Below are 23936 nucleotides of genomic sequence, written 5' to 3'. Positions count from 1 at the left end.
AAATGAGCTCTTAGTTTCATTGATCTTTTCTATTGTCTTTTTAGTCTCTATTTCATTTATTTCTTCTCCGATATTTGTTATTTCCTTCCTTTTACTAACTTTGGGCTTAGTTTTTTTTCTAGTTCCTTGAGGTGTAAAGTTAGGTTGTTTATTCAAGTTCTTTCTTTTTTTAATTTTTTTTTGAGGAAGATTAGCCCTGAGCTAACATCTGCTGCCAATCCTCCTCTTTTTGCTGAGGAAGACTGGCCCTGAGCTAACATCCATGCACATATTCCTCTAGTTTATATGTGGGACTCCTGCCACAGAATGACTCACCAAGCAGTGCCATGTCTGCACCCGGGATCTGAACCGGCGAATCCTGGGCCATCGAAGCGTAACGTGCAAACTTAACCACTGTGCCACCAGGCCGGCCCATCTTTCTGTTTTTTTATGTAGGCATTTGTCACTATAAATTTCCCTCTGAGAACTGCTTTTGCTGCATCAAATAAGTTTTGATATGTTGTGTTTTCATTTTCATTTGCCTCAAGATGTTTTTTATTTCCCTTTTGATTTCCTCTTTGACCCGTTTGTTGTTCAGGAGCATGTTTAATCTCCACACATTTGTGATTTTTCCAGTTTTCTTCTTTCATTGATTTCCAGTTTTATATCATTGTAGTCAAAAAAGATGCTTGATATGATTTCAATCTTTGTAAGTTTTTAAAGACTTATTTTGTGGCCTAAAAAATGATCTATCATGGAGAACTTTGAATGTGTGCTTGAGAAGAATGTGTATTCTGCTACTGTTGGATAGAATGTTCTGCATATGTCTGTCAGGTCCATCTGTTCTAATATGTAGTTTATGTCCAATGTTTCCTTTTGATATTCTGTCTGGATGATTTATCTATTGTCCAAAGTGGGATATTGAAGTGTCCCCTATTATTATTGTATTGCTGTCTATTTCTCCCTTCAGATCTGTTAATATTTGTTTTATATGTTTAGGTACTCCTATGTTGGGTGCATAAATATTTACAATTGCTATGTGTTCTTGATGAATTCACCCCGTTGTCATTATATAATGACCTTCTTTGTCTCTTGTTACAGTTTTTGGCTTAGAATGTATTAAAATTTATTTTGTCTAATATAGGCATACCTCAGAGATACTGTAGGTTCAGTTCGAGACCACTGCAATAAAGTGAATATCGCAATAAAACAAGTCACACGAATTTTTTGGTTTCTTAGTTCATATAAAAGTTATGTTTACATTATACTGTAGTTTATTATGTGTGAAAAAGCATTATGGCTAAAAAAATATATACATACCTTAATTAAAAAATACTAATCATCATCTGAGCTTTCAGAGGGTCATAATCTTTTTTGATGGTGGAGGATCTTGTTAAAAAATGCTTTATCTGCAAAGCTCAATAAAGCAAAGCACGATAAAACAAGGTATGCCTGTATAATTATAGCTTCCTCTGCCGTCTTTTGGTTTTCTTTCGCATGGAATATCTTTTTCCATCCCTTCACTTTCAGTCTATGTGTGTCCTTAAAGCTGAAGTGAGTCTCTTGGAGGCAGCATATACACAGGTTTTGTTTTTTTATCCATTCAGCCACTGTATGTATTTTGATAGGAGAATTTAGTCCATTTACATTTAAAGTAATTATTGATAGGTATGGACTTAGCTATTGCTGTTTTGTTAATTGTTTTCTGGCTGTTTTGTAGTTTGTTTGTTCCTTTTTTCCTCTCTTGCACTCTTCCTTTGCACTTTGTTAATTTTCTCTAGTGATGTACAGTCATGCACCACATAATGACATTTCAGTAATGATGGACTGCATATATGACAGTAGTCCCATAATTATCACATTCTTATCCCATAAAATATTTGAATCATCCCATAATTAAAAAACACACATTCTTTTTAAAAAAATGATAAAAGATAAAAAAATCGTTTGGGGGCTGGCCTGGTGGCTTAGTGGTTAAGTTTGATGCACTCTGCTTTAGCAGCCTGGGTGCACAGGTTTGGATCCCAGGCATGGACCTACACCACTCATCAAGCCATGCTGTAGCGGCGACACACATACAAAATAGAGGAAGTGTTGACTCAGATGTTAGCTCAGGGCCAATCTCCTTCAGCAAAAAACAAAAACAAAAACAAAACGTTTAGTGCAGTGGAAGCCATAATTATTCCAGAAATGTAAAGATCAGTTTCAGTAAAGATCAGTAGGGATAAATGGGGAGAGGATGGGGGATATAAAGTAGCAGTGGACTCTAGGTTGTGACTCTTTTGTGTGTCATGAAATCAACTTAGGAGGTTGCTGCTAGTATTGTTTTAAAAAAAGAAATTAGAATAGAATTGAAGGGGCTGGCCCAGTGGTGTAGCAGTTAAGTTTGCACTCCGTGCTTAGGTGGCCCAGGGTTTACTGGTTCAGATCCTGGGCATGGACCCACGCACTGCTTATCAAGCCGTGCTGTGACAGGTGTCCCACATATAAAATAGAGGAAGATGGGCATGGATGTTAGCTCAGGGCCAATCTTCCTCAGCAAAGGGAGGAGAATTGGTGGTAGATGTTAGCTTAGGGCTAATCTTCCTCAAAAAAAAAAAAAAAGGAATCAGGTCCACTGCATTAAAAAAAAAAGAAGAAGACATTAGAGTGCTTTTCACATAATAAAGATAAATATTGTTTTGAGAAAGTGTTTCAGCTTTCTCTCTCTCTCTGTATGTGTGTACTACATCTCAATAGAAAATATATTTATACTCTGGATCATAGTCAAAATGGTTAAAGTCATTGTCTTTACAAGTGGAGGACAGCAGAGGGGACAGCTTCAAGGGGCTAATAGCAAGATAATGGGGCTCTCAGGTTAGGAATTCTGGGGTTTGGATTTAAAGGGATAGAATATCAAAAGGGCAAGATACCTGCTAAGGAAGGAGAATGGGGTGCATAATAAAAATTTCCTTTATTTCACAATTTGGCTTAGGGCTAAGTTTATCTAAAGCTTTGTAGATTTAATGCAGTCACGTCCTATGTATCACCTAAGCAGCCCTTACATGGCAGGTTACTCTAAGAGGAAGGAACCACTTCTGCTAAACAGCTTTTAGTTTGCATACAAGGAAGAATAAGTTATTACTTCTAAAATATTGAGTTACAGCCCAGTTGATGTGAGTTCTGGGTAGAAACAAGCTGAGGGGTTTGTCATAGTGGTTCTCAAGTTTGTTTTCATGTTAGAATCACCTGAGTATCTTTGAAAAATTCCAAATAACAGCCCACTCCCCAAAATAATTAAATCACAATTTTGGGGGATGAGAGACAGATATCAGTATTTTTTCAAAGCTCTCAGCTGATTCCAATGTGCAGACAAGTTTCAGATCTAGCCTTTCTCAGAATCCTGCCTAGTCTACAGGGTCCCAGGAGCACAAAAATAATTTTAGAGTTGTCCTTGAAATTTAAGTCTACTCTGGATTACTTGAAGCAAAGTATGCAATTTCCAGGAGATCTTCTCTTTCAAATTTAATGGAGGCTTATTGTAGTCATCTCATTGTTATATTGTTTATGGGATGTTTGTGTTACAAAAGCTTTTGACAGTCCAATAGAAGAGGGAAAAGAAGCAGAAAGAAGAGAAAACCAAGTCATAAGAGAGCAGGATAATTATTAAAAAGAAGTTCAGCCTGTAGTGGCCAGACTTTAGTCTTGAAGTATCATTTCTTATTAAAAGGAACCATTTCTTTGGAGATATGTCTAATTGCAGGTCTGAGAAAGGAAGTGTATAGATGAGACTGGAGCATCTTGTCTTCCAGAAATAAGGAAACTAACAGAGACTGCTACCAGGGATGTACCAAAAGGACTTGGGAGCCTCCTTGAAGAGGCTGCCACCTCTTCCCACCACACATGAGAAAATTAGAGCATCAATAAGAAAAATAGTTGCAGGGAATTAAAATGAATTTAATGCATTTAAATCCACGTGTCCAAAATGACATAAAAATTATTTTATCATTGTTGGAGGTTATAAGCCAGCCAAGTCATTGTTATGAAAAGTGATAGATAAAGGAAAAGAATAAAAAATTATGCTGCCTTTCTATATGAACCGTACTACTGGGTAACCAAATAGTACATAAGAAAAAGTTTCTCTTTATAGAAATCTTCAAGCTGATGAGTGAAGAAGGAATGGTAGATTTAGAATATGACCATTTTGCAGTCCCTGATGATTTACTGAATCTAGTTACTATGTATAAGTAGCTGCTAATATCACAAATAGAGAGCCACTTGGACATTATATGCCTCCTGATGGGAAAACACCACCACCTATGTAGTGGTTTTGTCAAAAAAACCTTTTTTTGAGTGTTAATCTGATCAAGTCCTTAGAATCCTATAACCATGGTAATACAGTTAGCAAAGTCCAGACTGCAGAAAATCTATAGGACAGATGACCTGACAATAACGATAATGATAATAATAATAATAATAAAAGACATCGAAGGAGAACCTATAGATGAAAAGTGATCCAAAAGACATACCAACCAACTGTAATATGGGAACATTATTGAATCCTGATGCAAATGTTAAAAAATTTTGACATGTATGAGACAATTGGAAATTTGAACACTGATTGGATGTTTGATGATGTTAAGAAATTATTGTTAATTTTTTAGGTATCATAATGGTATTTTAAATATTTTTTTGAAAGAAAAAACTTGTAGAAATGCATATTAATAAATTTATTATGAAATAATATGATACTAGATTGTACTTCAAAACTGTAAGGGATGGGAGCAAGAATAGGGATATAGATAAAATAGGATTGTCCGTTATTGATGCTGGGTGGTGGGTACGTGGGGAGATCATCATGTTATTCTGTCCACTTTTGTATATGTTTGAAAATTTCCATGAATAAAAGATGAAAAAAAGAAGATGAGCAAGGAAAAGAACAAGGCAGGAATTATTCCAATTTTCTGTGCAATTTAGGTATGAAACATCAGTATGCCTATGTGGAGAAGAAAAATCCTCTGATTTTTCAAGAGAGAAAAAAGTCAGGAGAAAGAAAAGTTTACAAGCACAATTGCATACTGAAAGAACTGAGGTAAATAAAGATCTGGAAATATTTCTTTTTACTTTCAAGTGTTATCCTTAGCCCTCAAACATGCCATTACATTTTAGTCCAAGTCACAGTCTTAAATATTTCTTCTTCTTCATCTTCCCCCAGATCCTCCTCCTCACCCCTCCTCCTCCTTTTTTTAAATTAAAAAAAATTCAAAAAAATTAAATGAGGAACTCTTTCAGAAGAATATGATTTTTTTCCCCTTCTTTCTCCATTAGACCAGTATTTTTATTACAATGCTCTCTGTTAACATCTCTGCTGTTGTAACAATGACCCTAGGCATTCCTTGGCTTGTGGCAGCACAACTTCATCGTGGCCTCCATCTTGCTCTTCATATGGCCTTCTCCCTTGTGTCTATATCTCAAGTCTCCCCCTACTTTTCTCTTATAAGCACATCATTGTATATCTCATCTTAAGATTCTTAACTTGATTACATCTACAAAGACGTTTTCTCCAAATAAGGTCACATTCATAGGTTCCAGGGATTAGAGTATGGACATACTTTTTGTGGGGCCACCATTCAACCTACTCTATTCACTATGTGATATACTTAGGTATATGTTTCTTTTTATTTCTCTGTCTTGATATTTGTTGTGCTTCTTGAATCTGAGAATACATGCCTTTTTTCAATTCTGGAAAATTCTAATCCATTATCTTTTAGAATACTTCCTCTCTCTCAATCTCCTTATTGTATCTTTTTGGATGTTCTATCAGATGTATATTAGACCTTATTCTGTTCTTTGTGTTCCTTAACATTGCTTCATATTTTTCATCTATTTCTCTCTATTTTGTTCTGGGTAATTTCTTCCATCTACTTTGTATTTACTTTTTCTTTCTCCAGTAGAATCTAATCTGCATTTTAACTTGTCCATTGAGATTTTAATTTCAGTGCTTGTATTTTTTACTTCTAAAAGTTTTATCTGGTTCTTCTTAAAATTTGCTTTGTGTCTTGTTCTTTGCTCATGTTCCATAGTTGTTTTAAGGTTGATATCTGATAAACCTAATATATGACGTTTTGGGGGATCTAAATCTTCTGTTTGTTGTTTTGTCTGATTCTCACCCATATTAACCTGTGTCCTTGGATACTTCTACTTTTTGTTCATCCTTTCCTATATAGTTGATCTAAATATGTGGGAATCTCATGATGAGTCTGGATTTAGAGTGTCCTCCTCCAAGAGAATTTGAATTTGCCTCTGGTTCTAAACTCATGTGTGGGTAGAGCTATGGTTATAACTAATCAAGAAGAATACTCTTTCTTTTCTCTCTCCTTTTTTTTCATTCCAACCTGAAGCTGAGATGAAGACAGATTTTACTCTGCATACTCCTTCTGTTGAGGGATAAGCTTTTTTCTAGCCCACTGTTGCTGAGAATATTGCCTTTTGAAGATTTTGGCTCTATGTGGGATCTCAGTACCAATTCCTATCAACCATGTATGGATTGAGAGTTTTCTCTCTACATCCTGTGTGATCTTTAAAAGTCAAGACTCTAGGTCTAAAGTGACACTTTTCTGTCCACCTAGCTGCTTGCTACTTTTGAATCATTTATACATGCAATGTTAATTTCTTATCAGTGGTTATTATAATTTTATCAATCATAAGGATCGTTTAAAGCAAAATTACCTATATTATTTGAATAACTGTGTTGGTTCTCCACACATTATTTTGCTCATATAGTCAAAGCCTGTGTATGTAGCCTAGAGTCTGGTGGTCTTGTCTTCACTATACCATAGCTTTACCCTACTTTGTAAAATCCATTACTATAAATTGACACAATATTAGTTAGGAGATGATTCATTGCATGCTTAAGAAAAATGTGGCTTTTCAAAGAATATTGTATAGTTTATTTAAAATTTTAGTAAGTAAAACTGTAATTTAATTACAAAAAGCGATTTACATCAGAAGCATAGCTAAGTGAGGAGCCTAGGTGTGATTAATTATCTTTTAAGAGGTTTGTTGACCAAGAATGCTGGTTTACCAGTGTGATCTCAGGAACCAACACTTTTGCATTTGGCTCTAGATTGCCTCTTCCTCTGCGAAGCTGTCAAAGGAGAAGATGACTAGGAAAGAAAACTCTTTATGCAAGTTGCCGAATCAGTACAGCATTCACAAGACTTTATTGCCCCTTTGTACATCTTCCTCAATTATTCGGTATTTAAATCATTGTATTCTATTCCTTATATGTTGTATTCAGATTTGAGATTTTTCTTTCCAGAATCATCTGTCCCTTCCACATAAAGTATGCCAAATAGTTTGTGCAAACTAAGAGACAATGTTCTTAGTAAGGATGATGTAGTGCTAAGAGTTGAATTGAAAGACTTGGAGTTGAGTCCTGATTGACCTCACATGCTAGCTTAGTCTCTTGTACAATTCACTTTCTATCTCTGGGCTTCAGTTTCCACATCTGTATAAGAATCTTGTACTAGATGGACTCTTAAGATTTCTTCCAGCATTAGCATTCTATGATTTCAGTTATTTACATGCAATGGGATTAGATGAATCATATTTTCAAGATGTTTTTATTAACAGGTTATGGGATCTGGGATTCTTTGGCTATTTAAAGATATTATTGTTTGCCTTATTATAATAACTTTCTGTAAAATTTGTTGTGACTTGAATTAAGAACACGAAAAATTGGACCACAGCCAAAGGATGGTGGGTCATGGTCAATACTTACTGATGAGGGTAAATTCTACTCCATAGAGAAATATCTAAAAGAAACAAGGTGGGAATTCTCGAGTGAAGAATATGTAATTCACTATCACTTGGACAGTTCTTTCAGAAAGGTTCTTATGGGGTAAGAGACTAGAGAATCTCAGGCTATTGATAGGCTTGCTAATGTTTTGGCAAAATGACATCAATATTTTATGTATTTTGTGTATTTTTTTTTTGCTGCTTTCTAATGTGGCTGTCTCTTTGACAGGAAAAAGGAAAGGCTTTCTAACCTCTACGATACATTATATGATGAAGTACCTCATGGACACTTACACTCACAACAATTAAGTGGTAATAATAGGTTCTAGAATTTCTCAAATTTCCTGATTGTGTGCTTTGTAGGAATTGTTTCAGTAATTAGTGTTTCTTTCTTTACTCCTAATGGCTTATGATATCAGCTAATGTTATATGACATGGCAAATACTGCAATCTGTGAGCAAGCAAGTAGATATTTAATTCATAAATATCTTTAGTTGAATTGGTAAGATAGGCAAAATATAACATATGTGCTTATTCTATTTCAAACTTTTTTTGGAAAAAAGTCTGGATCTTACATAATATGAATAAATTAGTAAGCACTAGAGTCACTGATTTTACTGGAATTTAGTCCTTGGTACCTTCATATTAAGGCTCAAAGTATCCCTCATTTTTTTTGGTACTGAGCTCTCCATATCTTGGGCTTCTCATTTATATTTCTGGAGTCAGTTTTTATATTTTTCCTCTCTACCTTAACCGTGGTCTTCATATTAGGTGTTTTTTTCCCACTTTTATTGACATGTAATTGACATACAACATGGTACAAGTTTAAGGTATACAGTATAATGTCTTGACTTACATATAATGTGAAATGACTACCACGATAATTTTAATTAACATCCATCATATCATATGGATAAAATAAAAAAGAAAAAAAACTTCTTCCTTGTGATGAAAAGTTAGGCTCTACTCTCTTAGCAACTTTCAAATGTACCACACAGCAATGTTAACTATAGTCATCCTGTCGTACATTACGTCCCTAGTACTTATTTATCTTATAACTAGAAGTTTGTACCTTTTTACCACCTTCATTCGGTTCACCCACTCCCCACCCCATGCCTCTAGTAGCCACAAATCTCCTCTATTTTGCACATAGGATGCCGCCACAGCATGGCTTGATGAGCGATGTTTAGGTCCACGCCTGGGATCCAAACCAGCAAACCCAGGGCTGCCTATGCAGAGCGCATGAATTTAACAACTACACCACCGGGCTGGCCCTTCCATTTGTGTTTCGATCAGATGCCTGTCCTATTTCCTTTGTGTCTATTTCAAACCTTCATGACTCTCCTCAAATTCTCAATCCTATCACCTAGTCCTTTAACTCTTAAGAGATGACTTTGCTTTTTCATAGAGAGTTAATAAAGTCTGTTTGGCAGAATCTTCCTTAACTTCTTGCCATTCCTACCTATAAACTTTTCTATAAATAATGTCCACATCTTTCCCTGTTGTCTCATTGGAAAAGATTCCCTTTCATGAGACTAATCCCTTCAGTTCTCTTTTTCTTTGATTTGATTTTCTTCTGCCTCCTTAGGGACTTTACTTTGTCAATTTTATACTCTAGGTTTTCAGAGAAGCTTTTCGAAAGAGTTTTTTTCATTAATTACTCTACTTACTTCTCATTTCACTGAAATCTGGTTTCTACATCCAATACTCTACTAAAACTCCTATTATTAAAGTCACTATTATCCATTTTTTAGTCTTTCTATGGTATTTAGTACTGTCATCTATCGCCTCTTTTTCTGAAAAAAAAAAAAAAAAGTGTAGCATCCACTGAACTAAACCCAATTCAGTTCAACAGACGTTTTTTGAGAATCTATTCTGAATTAGACATCAGAACTAGAAGAATGAAACGTCTTGCCCCTTCGAAGCTGACAGTTTAGTGAGGATATTGACACATGCAAGCAATCACAATACCAAGAGCTTTGACTGAGATACATACTAAGTGATATGAGAGCACAGAAGAAGGATATAACATTCCCAGGGAAAGCTGTGGAAACCTTTGCCTATATGAGGCTTGCATGACTTTTCTGATTTTCTGAGAGTTCTTTAGGAAATTTGTAGACTCAAAGGTCATTGGCTCCAGACATACCTAAAGAAATCACAAGATTGATTTTAAGGTAAGGATAATTATTCCTTTTAATTAATTGTTTTGTTATGTGTATTCAGCGCTTCAGAAAGCCTGTAAAATTTTTAGTAAAATTAGAAGTGGAAAGATTTATGTGAATGATCTGCCAATGATCCATTGCATCTTGAAGATTTCTATAAGTGATTCAGAAATGCGAAAGGCACTAAAGACTGTTGATATTGATGGTAAGTTTTATGTTTTCATTATTAGTTTAAGGGTCTACAAACTTGGATATAAAAATTATATGTTGGTCAGATTAATTACAAATGATAGGAGAGCTAAGCTTTAAAACATGTTATAAAAACATCGTTTTTTGCTTATTAACAATAAAGTACTAAAAGATTGGGCCTCAGGAACACATAATTGGATTGATTAATAAGTAGATTGGATTATGACATACTTTTATAAACATTTGGTATTTTTAGGCTTTTAATTTTTTGCTAATTGCATGAGTGTGAAATGGTATGGGATAGGGAAAATTTTTTAAATAAGGCAAAAAAAGTTTGAGTTTTAAAGAAGAGATTAATATATTTGGTATGTTTGACTATAGTAAAAGAACTTTTATTTATCAAAAGGCACCTTAAAGTAGAAAGACAAGTTACAAACTTGAAGATATTTACAATTCACATAACTGACAAAGGATTAGTTTTCAGAATGTGGAAAGAATTCATACAAGTCAGTGACAAACAATGAAATAGAAAAATAGGCAAGACACGTGAACAAGTATTTCACATGAAAGATAACACATATAGCCAATTATCATTTAGGAATTTTTTTTTCTTTTTTGAGGAAGATGAGCCCTGAGCTAACTATTGCCAATCCTCCTCTTTTTGCTGAGGAAGACTGGCCCTGAGCTAACAACCATGCCCATCTTCCTCTATTTTTTACGTGGGACACCTACCACAGCATGGCTTTTGCCAAGTGGTGTCATGTCTGCACCCAGGATCTGAACCAGCGAACCCCGGGCCGCCGAGGACCGGAATGTGTGAACTTAACCACTGTGCCACTGGCTGGCCCCTAGGAATATTTTTAATATCACCAGTATGCAAGGAAATGGAAATCAAAATCCTAATAATTGCATTTTTAAATACCTAGAAAAATAATTATTCTTTTGCAGTTAGTGTTTGAGACTTTATCAAAGTAGATAACAGAGAACTCGTTACATTTACAGACCATTCCAAGCTTGTTGAGGAAGGGAGACAAGTTTAGAATAAAAATGAGATAAGTTGAAGGAGTGGTCAGAAAATAAATCAAACAAATTTGGTATACCTAAATAGAAAGTAGTACTCTAGGGGCCGGCCTGGTGGGGCAGCGGTTAAGTTCACACGTTCCATTTCGGTGGCCCGGGGTTCGCTGGTTTGGATCCTGGGTGCGGACATGTCACCACCGTTTGGCAAGCCATGCTGTGGCAGGCATCTCACATATAAAGTAGAGGAAGATGGGCACGGATGTTAGCTCAGGGCTGGTCTTCCTCAGCAAAAAGAGGAGGATTGGCAGCAGATGTTAGCTCAGGGCTAATCTTCCTCAAATAAACAAATAAATAAATAAAATAAAGTAGTACTCTAAGGTTGAAAACATCAAGCTGCTCAATTATAAGATGTATATTTATTACTATAAAAAAATTTGTAGATGAAAAATCCTAGAAGTCAAAATGGGCCACCAACAGAATATTACTAAACAATCTAGTAGTAACCGGCAAGTTGCAATAGTGTGCATGTATCCATCTGTCCATCTATCCAAGTCACCTCAACATTTTTTGAGCATCTACTATATGACAGCTTTCTGAGGGTATAAAAATAAATTAATACATATAAACGTAACTTTTAGAAAGCTTAAGAAACAATTATTTTTTCTGACATACTTAGCGAATTATATGTTAATTTTCTTGACATGATTGTTTTGAGATTTATAGTAAAATAATTCTCCGAAGTGGAAATAATTTTATTCTCTGAAAGCACAGGAGAATATAAAGGGTAAAGTAAAAATCATGTGTAATCTCCTTGCCCACAACCAAACTTTGGTATTTTTTTAAATTTATTTTTCTAGGATTTTTCCAAGCATACACTTATAAGTGTGTGTATGAGTGTGTATTTGTGTGTGTGTATAACTGTGGTATATACACATGCATGAACACATGATTTTAAAAAACATATATGGACTCATATGCTTACAGTTTTGTTACCTTTTTCTGTTTATATGATATGCTAGTCAACTTTCTGTGTAAATGTAGATCCGCATTGCCTTTTTAAATGGCTTGAGTCATTCTATGGAACAGATTAAAAAACAAATTAAAAAAAAAACCAAATTGTTTAAAAAAACTAACCTGTATAGCAAATAGTCTATATAAGTATATATTACTTCTAATATTTTTGCTGTTAGAAACAGTGTTCTCTCTCTCTTTCTGTCTCTTATCAGACAAAGATAGATAACTAAAATTGAAATTGCTAGGTCAAAGAGTGTGAACTTTTTAAGACTTTTAGATAATATTGTTATTAGAAATTCAAAGCAACAAAATTTAAAACTTTAGATATTCAGGCCTTTACATACTGTCTCTTGCAGTCACCTGGATTTACTGTTGGGGAAACAGAGGGATAGAAAGGTGAAGCGTCTACTCCAAAGCCATACAATCAATTTTAGATGACATATGTTAATTTAAACCTTTGTTATTAATTTTTACATTGAAAATAATGTAACCCTACACTGAAATCTTGGTAATAAATGTAAATACAAGAAAAAGTTTAGTAACTGAGCATGGAACGTGTCCTAAAGAAAAGGTTTGTTTTTGTTGTAATATTTTTAGCTTACAGAGGTTTATAAATTACAAAATGAAAATTATCTCGTCACTCCAGTCTTTCTCTACACTCCCTAGTGGTAAACATTGTTAATAATTTGTTGGGTATCCTTCCTGTCCTTTTGTTTTATATATGTATATATAAGTTTTAATTGGTGTCCTACTGATTCATGGTGAAGTTGCCTCTAAAGTTCTGCTATTAAAAACAATGCTACAAAGAACGTCCTTTTAAATCAGTTCTTGCACATTTGTGTAAATATTTCAATAGGATAGATTCCTAGAAATGAAAAATCCGGGTCAAAGGGTATGCACATCCCCATAGGAAAGTGATTTATCTCAAATTACATTATTTTTTCCAGTTTTATTGAGATATAATTGACAAATAAAAATTGTTTACATTTGAGGTCTACAATGTGATGATTTGTTCTACATTTACATTGTGAAATGATTACCACAGTCAAACTAAATAACACATCCATCACCTCACGTAGTTATCATTTTTTTTGTGTGTGGTGAGAACAGTTAAGATCTATTCTTTTGGCAAATCTCAAGTACACAATAGAGTGTTATTAACTGTAGTCACCAGGCTGCACACTAGATTCCCGGAACTTATTCATCTTATATGTAAAGTTTGTATCCTTTGACCAACATCTCCCCACTTCCACCACTCCCTACCAGTCCCTGTCAACCACCATTTTACTCTCTTCTTCTATCAGTTCAACATTTTTAGATTCTACATATAAGTGAGATCATACAGTATTTGTCTTTCTGTGTCTGGCTTATTTCCCTTAGCATAATGTCCTCTAAATTCATGCATGTTGTTGCAAATGTCAGAATTTTCTTTTTTGTGGCTGAATAATATTCCTGTGTGTGTGTGTGTGAGTGTGTGTGTGTATCACATTTTTTAAATCCATTCATCCATCAGCGGGAACTTAGGTTGTTTCTATATCTTGGCTATTGTGAATACTGCTGCAATGAACGTTGTGTAGATATCTCTTTGAGATTGTGCTTTTATTTCCTTTGGATATATACCCAGAAGTGGGGTTGCTGGATGATATGGTAGTTCTCTTTTTAAATTTTTTTGAAGAACCTCCATAATGGCTTGAGATTCATCAGTGCTTTTATGTGTATCAATAGTTCATTCCTTTTTATTGCTGAATAGTATTCTATTATATGGATATATCATAATTTGTTTATCTATTCACTAATTGATGGACGTTTGGGTTGTTTCCATTTTTGGGGTATTACAAACAAAGCTGGTATAAACATTCATTTTTGTGTCTTTGTGTGGTCTTATGCTTTCATTTATCTTGGGTAAATACCTAGTGGTAGAATGATTGGGTCATATATTAGGCATTGCCACAAGCAATATATGAGAGTTTCAGTTGCTCCTCATCCTTCCCAATCCTGAAATTGGTCAGCCTTCAAAAACTGTAGCCATTCTAGTAGATGTATGATATTATCTCATTGTGGTTTTAATTTGCATTTCCTGAATGATCAAATGATGTTGAAGACATTTTTATGTGCTTATTTGTTATCTGTATATCTCCTGCCCATTAAAAAAATTGTTTGTGTTCTTATTCTTGCATTTTGAATGTTCTTTATATATCCTGAATGCAAGTCCTTTATTGGATATGTGGTTAGCAGGTGCTTGTTTTTTTATTCTTTTGAGAATGTCTTTTGAAAAGCATAAGTTTATACTTTTGATGAAGTCTAGTCTATAATTTTTTGCTTTTATGGATTGTGCTTTTGATGTTTTATCTAAAAGATTTTTTCCTAACCCAAGGTTGCATAGAAGTCAGAAAACAAGTCAAAGTAGTTGATTGAAATTTGTATAGATGTTTCATTGTTTTTGAAGGAAAGGAGAAACCACTCTCAGGTTGTTACACTGAAAAAGATGTTTTGAGGCAAACAATTTGACAAACTTTCTCAATACTGGAGAAAGTGCTTTTGTGGTTTGTAAATGAGAACAACCAAGTTTTGTCAGTTTTTCTGCAGGTAGAAGCCACAGGCCACTGGAAGCACTGAAGTGTTCTTTTATAGGTTACTTTGGTCAGATGACGTTAAATTTGAATGTGGATTTGTAATCATTTTCTTCTAGAGATAGATAACATTGATGTAAACTCTTCCAAGTTGGCCTCATTTACTTAATGACAAGAGGGAAATGACTTCATAGTTATTTAACTCGAAGATTCTTGAAAAATTCAGATGTTCTTTGACACAGATCTATGCTTATCTAGAAAATGAGATTTAAGAGCCCTGATTCTCTGCTTTGGCACACTTTGTAAGTCTGGATTTTCAGCTCTAGTACCTATCAGAGAGGACCTGTGCAATATCATGCAAAAAACCACTCCATAATTTCAACTTCTCATTCAAGCCAGACAAAAACTTCTTACTGAAATTTTCATGTGTACAATTTAGGTTTCTTTTTTTTCTTTTAAGAAATAGCCATTACTTTTTGCTTGAAAAAATGAGATGATATTTTTGGGTAAGAATTGGTTTAATATTGTGCAATATTTTGTGCATTTGTTTCAATGCATTGTGTGTGTGTGTGTATGTGATGAGAGAGAAGGAGAGAGAGGAGAGTTGTAGTGGTATGAGGCAGAGCTTTCATTAGAGTCTCAACTGGATTCATAATATCCCCCAAAACCACTGGTATAGAGGGCTTTTCTAGAACATGGTGAAATCAGCCTTATCTTTTTAAGGTAAAACCATTATGTATGTAAAATTGGCAAGTTGAATGTATTTTCTACACCTAATTACAAATATAAAAATGAGAGCCTTGAGCAAAGAGCACTGTAGTATCTCCAATTCTAGTCTATATCATCATTATTGCTGCAACACCATTTACTATATAATTATAATATGTAAATATTTTTCTGATAAGTTTTCTTTTTTACATTCTATATTGAATTCTAATTTTGACTGCTTTTGTGTGTAGACTATGGTATTCTAATATCAGTTAATTCTATTCACATCTTTAGTTTGCATTTTTGTCTTATGTTCTCAGCGAGTTTACTCTAAGTTTGCTGATGGAGTTTTTTTCCTTTTGTTTCTGAACCATTCTCATAGTTAATGGAATGCTGGATTTTTCAGATTTCCTTAAGGCTGTGAATGATGTTTGTTATTTGGTCTCTCAGGATCCAGGTAAAAAGATGATTTTTCAAAATTATAGAAGAGAATTATTTTGATAGTAACTGATTTTAGAGTGAGTAGTTTTATGAATTTATGTTTTTTTCAGAATCTGTTAACTCCTTGTTTCCCCAGTAGTCTAGGTTGAGAAAAATTAGACATGAGTTATTTCATAAAAGGCATTACAAAACTTGGATCACTGCCATGGCATCCTAATTTTCTATCTCCAGTCTCCACTTTTTTTCTGCACATGGCTGCTAGACTAATTTTCTTAAAAGACAATTTTTGTCATGTCATTTTCCTACTCAAAAATTTAGATGCTCTTCCTATTATCAAATGAATCTAGTCCAAACTCTATGTTTGATGTCCTTACCTCTTCATAATTTTGCTTGCTTTTCCCAGGCAAGAACCTCATGCTCCCGTAAATCTCCATACATGCCAATTTTATTCTTGCTTCCTTGCCTCTGTTCATGTGCTTTTTAATTCTTTGTTGGTCACACGTCTGTTTTCTTTTCTACCCTTAACAGTACTTTCTTCACTGTCTGGAATCTACTTGTATTTCTCCCTAAAAATTTCAGATGCTGATGGGTCTCCTAATAACTTTTAGTTTACACTACATATAAATTGTAAAGAAAGTTGTTGGAAGGACTATTCATGTTAATAACAGAAATAGTGTTTCCAAAAGTCTGAGATTTCTAGTGTTCATGACCTAATTTTAGCAGTTCTTTGGTTTTTCCATTAGGCAAGATCAAGTTCCTATGATCAGTCCTTGGGATTATGTATTTTTATAATCAACCAGACTGTATTTACTTAGAATGTGAATGTGATAGTCTTCATATTGCTAGAGCAAGCAAGAGGCAAGAAAAACTCTTTAATGTTTATTTATTCATTGATGTAATAAGTGCTATTAAATGCCTACCATGTGCAGCAATGAAGAATATAGATATGACGCTTGGCTTGCTTTTTCTTTTTTAATTCCTTACTTCCTACTTGGCATTTTGATTAACTTCTATGACATTGGTTTTTTCGTAGTTCTCCTTTGTCTACTTGGTTTTTGACTTACAGCTTTTTCCTGACTATAGATTTGTATGTGGGTTTGGACTGCTAAGTACTGCCTGCTTATTGAACCACAGTTGAGGATAGCTTATTTACTCCCATATATTCTTTGGTTTTTCAAGTCCTGGTTTCCTATTTAGACCTTATTTTCTGTTTATGACCATATGGCCTGAGACCAATCAAGAAGTCCTAAGTTTCGTTTTTTCCTTTTAAAACAACACATATAATCCTTGAATATGTTATTTTTATAAAATATCCAAGCAATATGTGTATAAAAATGTGAAAGACCCTCTTTAATCCATCCTAAATTGTTACAGTTTAGTGTTGACCTTAGAACCATTTTTATATGCAATTATGAATATCTATATCTATCCATATATGTTTTGTAAGACAAAATGAGTTATCAACTTGTAGGCAGAGGAGAAGAAGAGGACCTAGATCTCATTGAGGCTAGTAAAAAGACCAAAGTGTGCAGTCGGGAATCAAGAAACCTTCAGAAAATAAAAGGGAAAAATAGAAATTTCTTTAAGGGAGAGAGATTGTGCTATATGCATTATTGTCTAGCATGTTTTTTGTTTGTTTGTTTGTTTTTACTGAATAATATGTCTTGGAAAGTTTTCCGTGTCAGTAGATATAGATCAGCTTTTTTCTTTTTAACAGCTACATAGTATCTGAAAAATGTAGATATAGTATAGTTTATTTAACTTTTCCCTTATTATTGAATTTTTAATTGGTCCTAATTATCTTACTATTGTAAACAATTCCACAATGAATATAACTTTCCCCTTTTTTTTTTTTGAGGAAGATTAGCCGTGAGCTAACATCTGCCACCAATCCTCCTCTTTTTTGCTGAGGAAGATTGGCCCTGAGCTAACATCTGTGCCCATCTTCCTCTGTTTTATATGTGGGACTCCTGCCACAGTGTGGCTTGATAAGCGATGTGTAGGTCCATGCCTGGGATTTGAACCTGTGAACCCAAGCTGCTGAAGTGGAGCACGCGAACTTAACCGCTACGCCACCGAGCCGGCCCCTAACTTTTCTTATATTTTTATATTTTATATGTATATTTATTTTTATATTATATATTATATTTATATGTTTGTATGGATCTTTATGATGCCTTTGTAAGGCAAAATGAGTTATCGATTATCAGGCAGAGGAGAATCCGTAGGACTCTGTGTGTGCATTAGGGCATTCCTTGAACATCCAGATAGATAGTTTTTAACTCAGCCTTAGTCTTCACTTCCTGCTTGTGTATATCCTCAAAATAAGCCAGAGGTGAGAGTTTAGGACCTTCCCAAGCATGTATACGGCCCTACCCGTGTGTGTGGCCATCTAGATTCCCAGGCATGTGTTGAGGCTTTTCAAAGTCCTTATGGATGTCTCATTTTCCAGGTTTTCCTTTTAAGCTTGTTTGTTAGCCTATTGTTTGCTCCAACCATTATCTACCACTTCAAGCAGTTGTCTGTTAAACAATTGCCTCTGATTGGTTTTGGTGAATGCTCCCAGGGAAAAGGCTGTTTGCACTGGGCAAGCTTTGAGTTAGGTCAAATAAAGATAGCTTTGCAAGTAGGATCTTCCTGGGAACCATCAGACAGGTCTATTGATGACAGTTCTCAGGGAATGGGGCTTTGAAGAAGTTGCAGCCTCATTCTTCTCCAATGGCTGTCAGGCTGCTAGTTTTCCTCATGATTGTAGGCTCTTGTTTTCAAGGTTCCTGGGAGGTTGGGATGGGGAGATGGGAATATAGCAAGTTAACATGCCACAAGCTCACTGTTCTTAGTGAGATTCAGTCATTTTTTTCTTGGAAAAAAACACTCCTTGGATTGCTATAAGCCTTTGTTTGATTTCCAGAGTTTTGAAAAAAGTTGATTCTGACAACTTTTTCCAGTGTTCTCATTGCTTTTTATGGAGGAAAGGGTTCTCAGAGGTCCTTCCTCTGCCACCTTTGCTTACTTGATCAATAACTGCTGATTGAATGAATAAATCGTTCTCAATTCTTCCTCTTTGACTGCTTATCTAAGGACTTATGGATAATTATGCTTATTGTATCCTAATTCCAAGAAAATCTAGTCTGACTATAAAGTGATTTGCTTTCTGGAATTGTGTTTCCTTATCAAGATAAATTAAGGGATGCAGTGGTCTGAGGAGCATTCATATTTAGCATTTGGACACAGGTATCAATGTTTAAATTTTAAGAAAGACATTTTTTGGGGAAAAATTCTCTTCATTAATATGAGTATGTTCTTCTAACCATGTTCTTTCCAATTCATTTTCGATACTAAGGACTATTAGCTTAAGAATATGAAGTTTCTATGGAGAAATAGAAGACCTTTTAATAATAGTTAAACCATTGCCAAACTCTTTGTAGTATGATAAAAAAAATCTGAAGATAAATTTTGTATCTACACCATTCTTTTCTCTTTTATGCTATCTTTTCTAAATTACATTTTTAAGCACTTAATGACTCCCCCCAAATTTTGGATTAAGCTGCCTTGCTATTATAGATTATACCACTGGTAAGAAATTGTTTTAGTTAAAAGTTTTAGCTAAGAGGTGAGTATAGTATAATGATTAATAGCAAGCATTCTGAAGTAAGACTACTAGATTAGAATTCTGGCTTTTCCATTTACTAGCCGTGTAATCAAAAGGGACTTTCTAAGCCTTAGTTTTCTTATCTGTAATGTAGGAATAATGATAATTTCTATATTATGGGCCTATATTGATAATCGAATGAGGTAACCCATAGATTTTAGCACAGTGCCTGGCACACAAATAGCGTTCAATAAATAAAAGCTATTATTTATAATATTATATTAGTAGTAATAATAACAAAAATTACATTTTATACTGGGAATGTGGCCAGAATTGGGCAAATGCCTGCTTGCAGGTAAATTTTTAGAAAACCCTATGCCTATGTAAAGTTATTTTCTCCTGGTAGGTTATTAACGTACAATCAGCTTCAAGAAAGGCTACTGATTCTCATGATACATTAATTTCTTTATTGTTTTTTTTGCAGCATTCAAGGGTGCTTTGAAGATTTTCTGTGGGATAAAAGGTGGTCGAGTTGCGGTTGATGAAGTGGCTGCTGTTTTGGATAGCATGGATATCCCTGTAACCCCTGAAACTTTGCAGGAAGTGATGAAACATGCTAATATTGACAGTGAGTTGTTTGAATTGATATGTCTGTATATCTTTCTTGGATATTAATTTTCTGATTCATCCTTTACTTCTTCTTTTCCTTCTTGTTTCTTGCCTTTTGCTATCAACACTGCTTACTGATGTCTGTGGTAAGAGATAGTGTGGAAAAATTAAAAAGAAATTTCTAAAATTGTTATATTTTGGTATGTTTGGTAAAAGTCTAAGAGAAAAATGGATTTTTTTTTCTCTGCAACCTTATCTCTCTTTTCCAATAATCATTTCTTATCTTTGTGGAGAGGTAGTTTCTGTAGTGTCAAGAGCATTGGCTCCACAAGTTAGGAGACCTAAGTTTCTTGAATTTTCAACTTTATTATGTAGCTTTGATTACAGAATCTTTCTATGCTATTCAGTTACTCTCTGCAAAATGTAGATTTCTTTAAACATTATAAATATATTTAGCCAAGTGTTTTGCACTACATGTTTACATGTGACTAGGGGATGTCCTATAATAACGGATTGATCAGTAGTTGATTAATTGATTTATCCATTCACTTAATGAGTCAGATAGTCAATAATTTAATATTTATTGTGCCTGGAATTATGTTGAGTGATATACAGATGACTAAAACACACTTCTTGTTCTGAAGGAGCTCACATTCTAGTGTGAAAAGAGTCAAGTAAACTGAACGTTGTGCAGCAAGTACTGTTATAGGGTGTATATAGGCTGCTAGTGCATACTGGAAGCACCAGGGAAAGAGATTCAGAGGAGATGATGTCTGAGCTAAATCTTGAAGAATCAGTAAGGGTTAGTTTGTTGAAGGTGATAGTGAAGGGTAAAAATGATATTTTGGACTGAGGGAATAGTTAGTATAAATACGCAGGAAAATAATTAGACATGGCATCTTTTCCAGTGGACTTCCACTGTTTTTTGTCATTTCTTAGTGATGGCTTTGTAGTGGGCCTTTGGTTGCTGAAATGTGGCCTGGAGATAGAACCAGGCATCATGGAGTTCTACCATGTAGTCATTTATGGTGGGCTCTGGGGTGGTAGACAGGAGTGGAGAGATGTACTGGGGCATGAAGGTGTCTATAAAATAGAAATCTTTAAGGACTAATCTCAAGACATATTATTAAATAGCCTTTAGGGCATGCTCTACCAGAAGGAACAAAAATCATATATGAAACTACTGCAGCACCTTGCTTTTTGGCTTATGGAATTCTGGTTTGGGCTTCCAGGTCTCCTGATTTATTTGGGGAGATAGATTGGACAAATGATGCTAATTTCATAGAATTGTAGGAATTAAATATAAACATTTGTCACTGTGTTTGGCACCTAGAACAGGGTCAAGTAATGTGAAACAGAAACCTGAGAACCATCCTTGACAACTCTGTTGTCCTCATGCAATCATTATGAAGTACTGTTGTTTTAAACTCCTAGGTATCTCTTAAATCTTTCTATTTTCCAGCATTACTACCTTAGTCCAAGTTACCATAACCTTTCCTTAGGACCATTTGGAGCTCATCCTAACAGGTCTACCCGTATCCAGTCTTATCCCTCTTCCCTCTTTATGCTGTAGCGAGAACAATCTTTTCCCAACACATCTGATCATGTTACCCTCCTTGCATAAAATCTAATAATACCTCTTGGGATAAAGAACCCTTTAATGTTGTGTACAAGGCAGTGTCTGGCATTTACCCAGATCTTCAGCTTTATCTCAGATCACATTTCCCCCTCACTCTCTGAGAGTTTTCAACTATATACCATGCCCTCTCCTGCCATAGCCATTGCACATGTTCTTTTTTTTTCCTGGAGCATTCCTTTTCTCTCAGTTAATTCCTACGTATACTTTAAATCTAAACTCAACTATTCTTTAGAGATATTTCCCTGACCTCTCTGACTGTGTCAAATTCTCATATTATACACTCTTACAGCATTAATCACAGTTGCAATTTGTATTTTTAATTGTTTTATTAAAATCTGTATCTTATATAAGACTAAGCACCAGGAGAGAAGATATCATATCTACTTTTGCTCAATATTGTATCCTGAGTACCTATCACAGTGGTTTTGGCATATATTAACTGCTCAACAAATATCTATTGAATGAATTAGTAATTCTTACTCCTTATTACACCTCCTCTGATCAGAGAGAACAAGATTTCTTCATTTTGTCATATTAATAGGCTGGCTGCAACTTAAGGCAAAATTTCTCATAAAGAATACCCTTGTCTTTTGACTAGAAAAATCATTTCTGGAGAGAGTATTGATTTATGTTCATTTAGCATATGGTCTGGAGTCTGAGCTATTTTATTTAAATAGTAGAGGAAAGGACAGCTCCAGAATGCCAACAGATATGGGTCACCCAGGTTGGTTTTTCGGAGTAGAGATGACAGGTGGAGAATATGTTCATCTTTATAAGTGTTCATAATGAAGAGGGAAGAATTATGCTATTGGAATTTTCAGGAAAGTTCAATAAGCGTTTGTTTCATTAAGATATGGCAAGAGGAATATGAAAAAGCACTTGATGGCATTTCTGGGAGTGTCAGGTATTTTGGTTTCTGAAATAGGATATTGGTGCAGTAGTTTTTCTCTCATGGAGATTAGTGATCTGGAAGTTGAACTGGATGAAAAGTAGTGACTAGTACAATTTTTACTAGAGGAGGCTTTTGATATTGTGGGCCTATCTGAAGATTATAGAAATGTAGTGTTAATGGTTACTTAACACCTTCAAAGTAATGTTGCCTTGAATATGACCTTGATGATTAGAATAATTTTTTTTCTCACACTAGGTGGTTGTATTTTCCAGGTTGAATTTCCTCCAGAATTACATATATAAGAGTAGGAGGCTGTTTTGAGCTTCCCTTATGAAATAGATGGTACCTATAACCATATTGGTTGCATCAGTCTCAACCAGGAATCATTAGTTAAGGTTTTGATAAGCCAGATAGGGGCCAAAATAGTAATTTTAGATTCTGGAATGGTTCTCTGGCTACCTGGGACTATTTAAATAGGTAATATTTGTTTGAGAATTTTATGATAGATATCTATTATTGCCTAGAAGCAAGGAATAAATTTTGAGCAAGAGCTAGTGAATCTGTATAAGTGGTTGGCTACTGCATTCTCATTGGTTGATGTTGGACCTCTGTCCAGAGAAGGGAGTTTTCTAAGTGGAGAACAGATAAAAACAATATGGCCTTCTCCTCTGGATTAATGTATGTATGGTCTATAGATTACTTTTCAGTGATTAAGTCCAAGGATGTGAGGGCTGAGGGCTTGGGTTATTTTAGAACTTAAGCTATGATCTAAGAACTTGGGACATGGAATCAGACTACAATAAGTGTCAGGAATTCTCTGGGGAGCCTATGGGAGGTGTTAGAATCATAATCAAGAACAGAATGAGGATAAATGCCAAGGAAATAAGAAACCAGAATATAGGAAGCAGTTCCTAATCAGAAGACAACTGAGCATCAATTTGGTCTAGCACTTCTTTGATTCGGTCAAGTACGTGTTTGCTTTGTGGCAAGTTAAAGGATTGTACCTGGCATAGCTTACCAATTTTCAAAGAATCAGAGTGAATCAAACTTGCCTTACACCAAAACTATGCTATGTATAATCCTTCTTTGACTCAGAAGGTACTTTAAAAACTTGCATCTTTTTTCTGTCTTCACTGATGCATATAATTGAACAGTTGATTTATTATGAATAGACTGAAGAACAAATCCAGTATTTTTATAGATAGGTAAATCAACTCCCAGTTTTTTTTAACCTTGAATGGCAAGCAAAGTCAAACATTTGGAGGCAAGAACTATTGGGAAAACCATTTTCTACCTCTGTGCCCAATTGGAATGACATTATTCAAGGTCACTGCATATGGAC

At 34.7% G+C, this 23936-nt stretch overlaps 1 protein-coding gene across 1 annotated transcript in view; it reads left to right on the top strand.

Annotated features, from left to right (window-relative positions):
- EFCAB3 (EF-hand calcium binding domain 3) overlaps positions 1 to 23936 on the top strand; it is a 498542-nt gene that overhangs the window by 14280 nt on the left and 460326 nt on the right. Inside the window, exons 4-9 of the mRNA XM_070227127.1 lie at positions 4936 to 5050; positions 7085 to 7215; positions 7988 to 8070; positions 9982 to 10125; positions 15804 to 15878; positions 19939 to 20082. Of these exons, the coding sequence (XP_070083228.1) occupies positions 4936 to 5050; positions 7085 to 7215; positions 7988 to 8070; positions 9982 to 10125; positions 15804 to 15878; positions 19939 to 20082 (692 nt within the window). The remainder of the gene's footprint in view (positions 1 to 4935; positions 5051 to 7084; positions 7216 to 7987; positions 8071 to 9981; positions 10126 to 15803; positions 15879 to 19938; positions 20083 to 23936) is intronic.

Source organism: Equus caballus, chromosome 11 (genome assembly GCF_041296265.1).
Source record: "Equus caballus isolate H_3958 breed thoroughbred chromosome 11, TB-T2T, whole genome shotgun sequence".
Taxonomy (NCBI): Eukaryota; Metazoa; Chordata; class Mammalia; order Perissodactyla; family Equidae; genus Equus; species Equus caballus.
The sequence above is the reverse complement of the archived record's forward strand: the minus strand, read 5'-3'. Positions and strand labels throughout refer to the sequence as shown.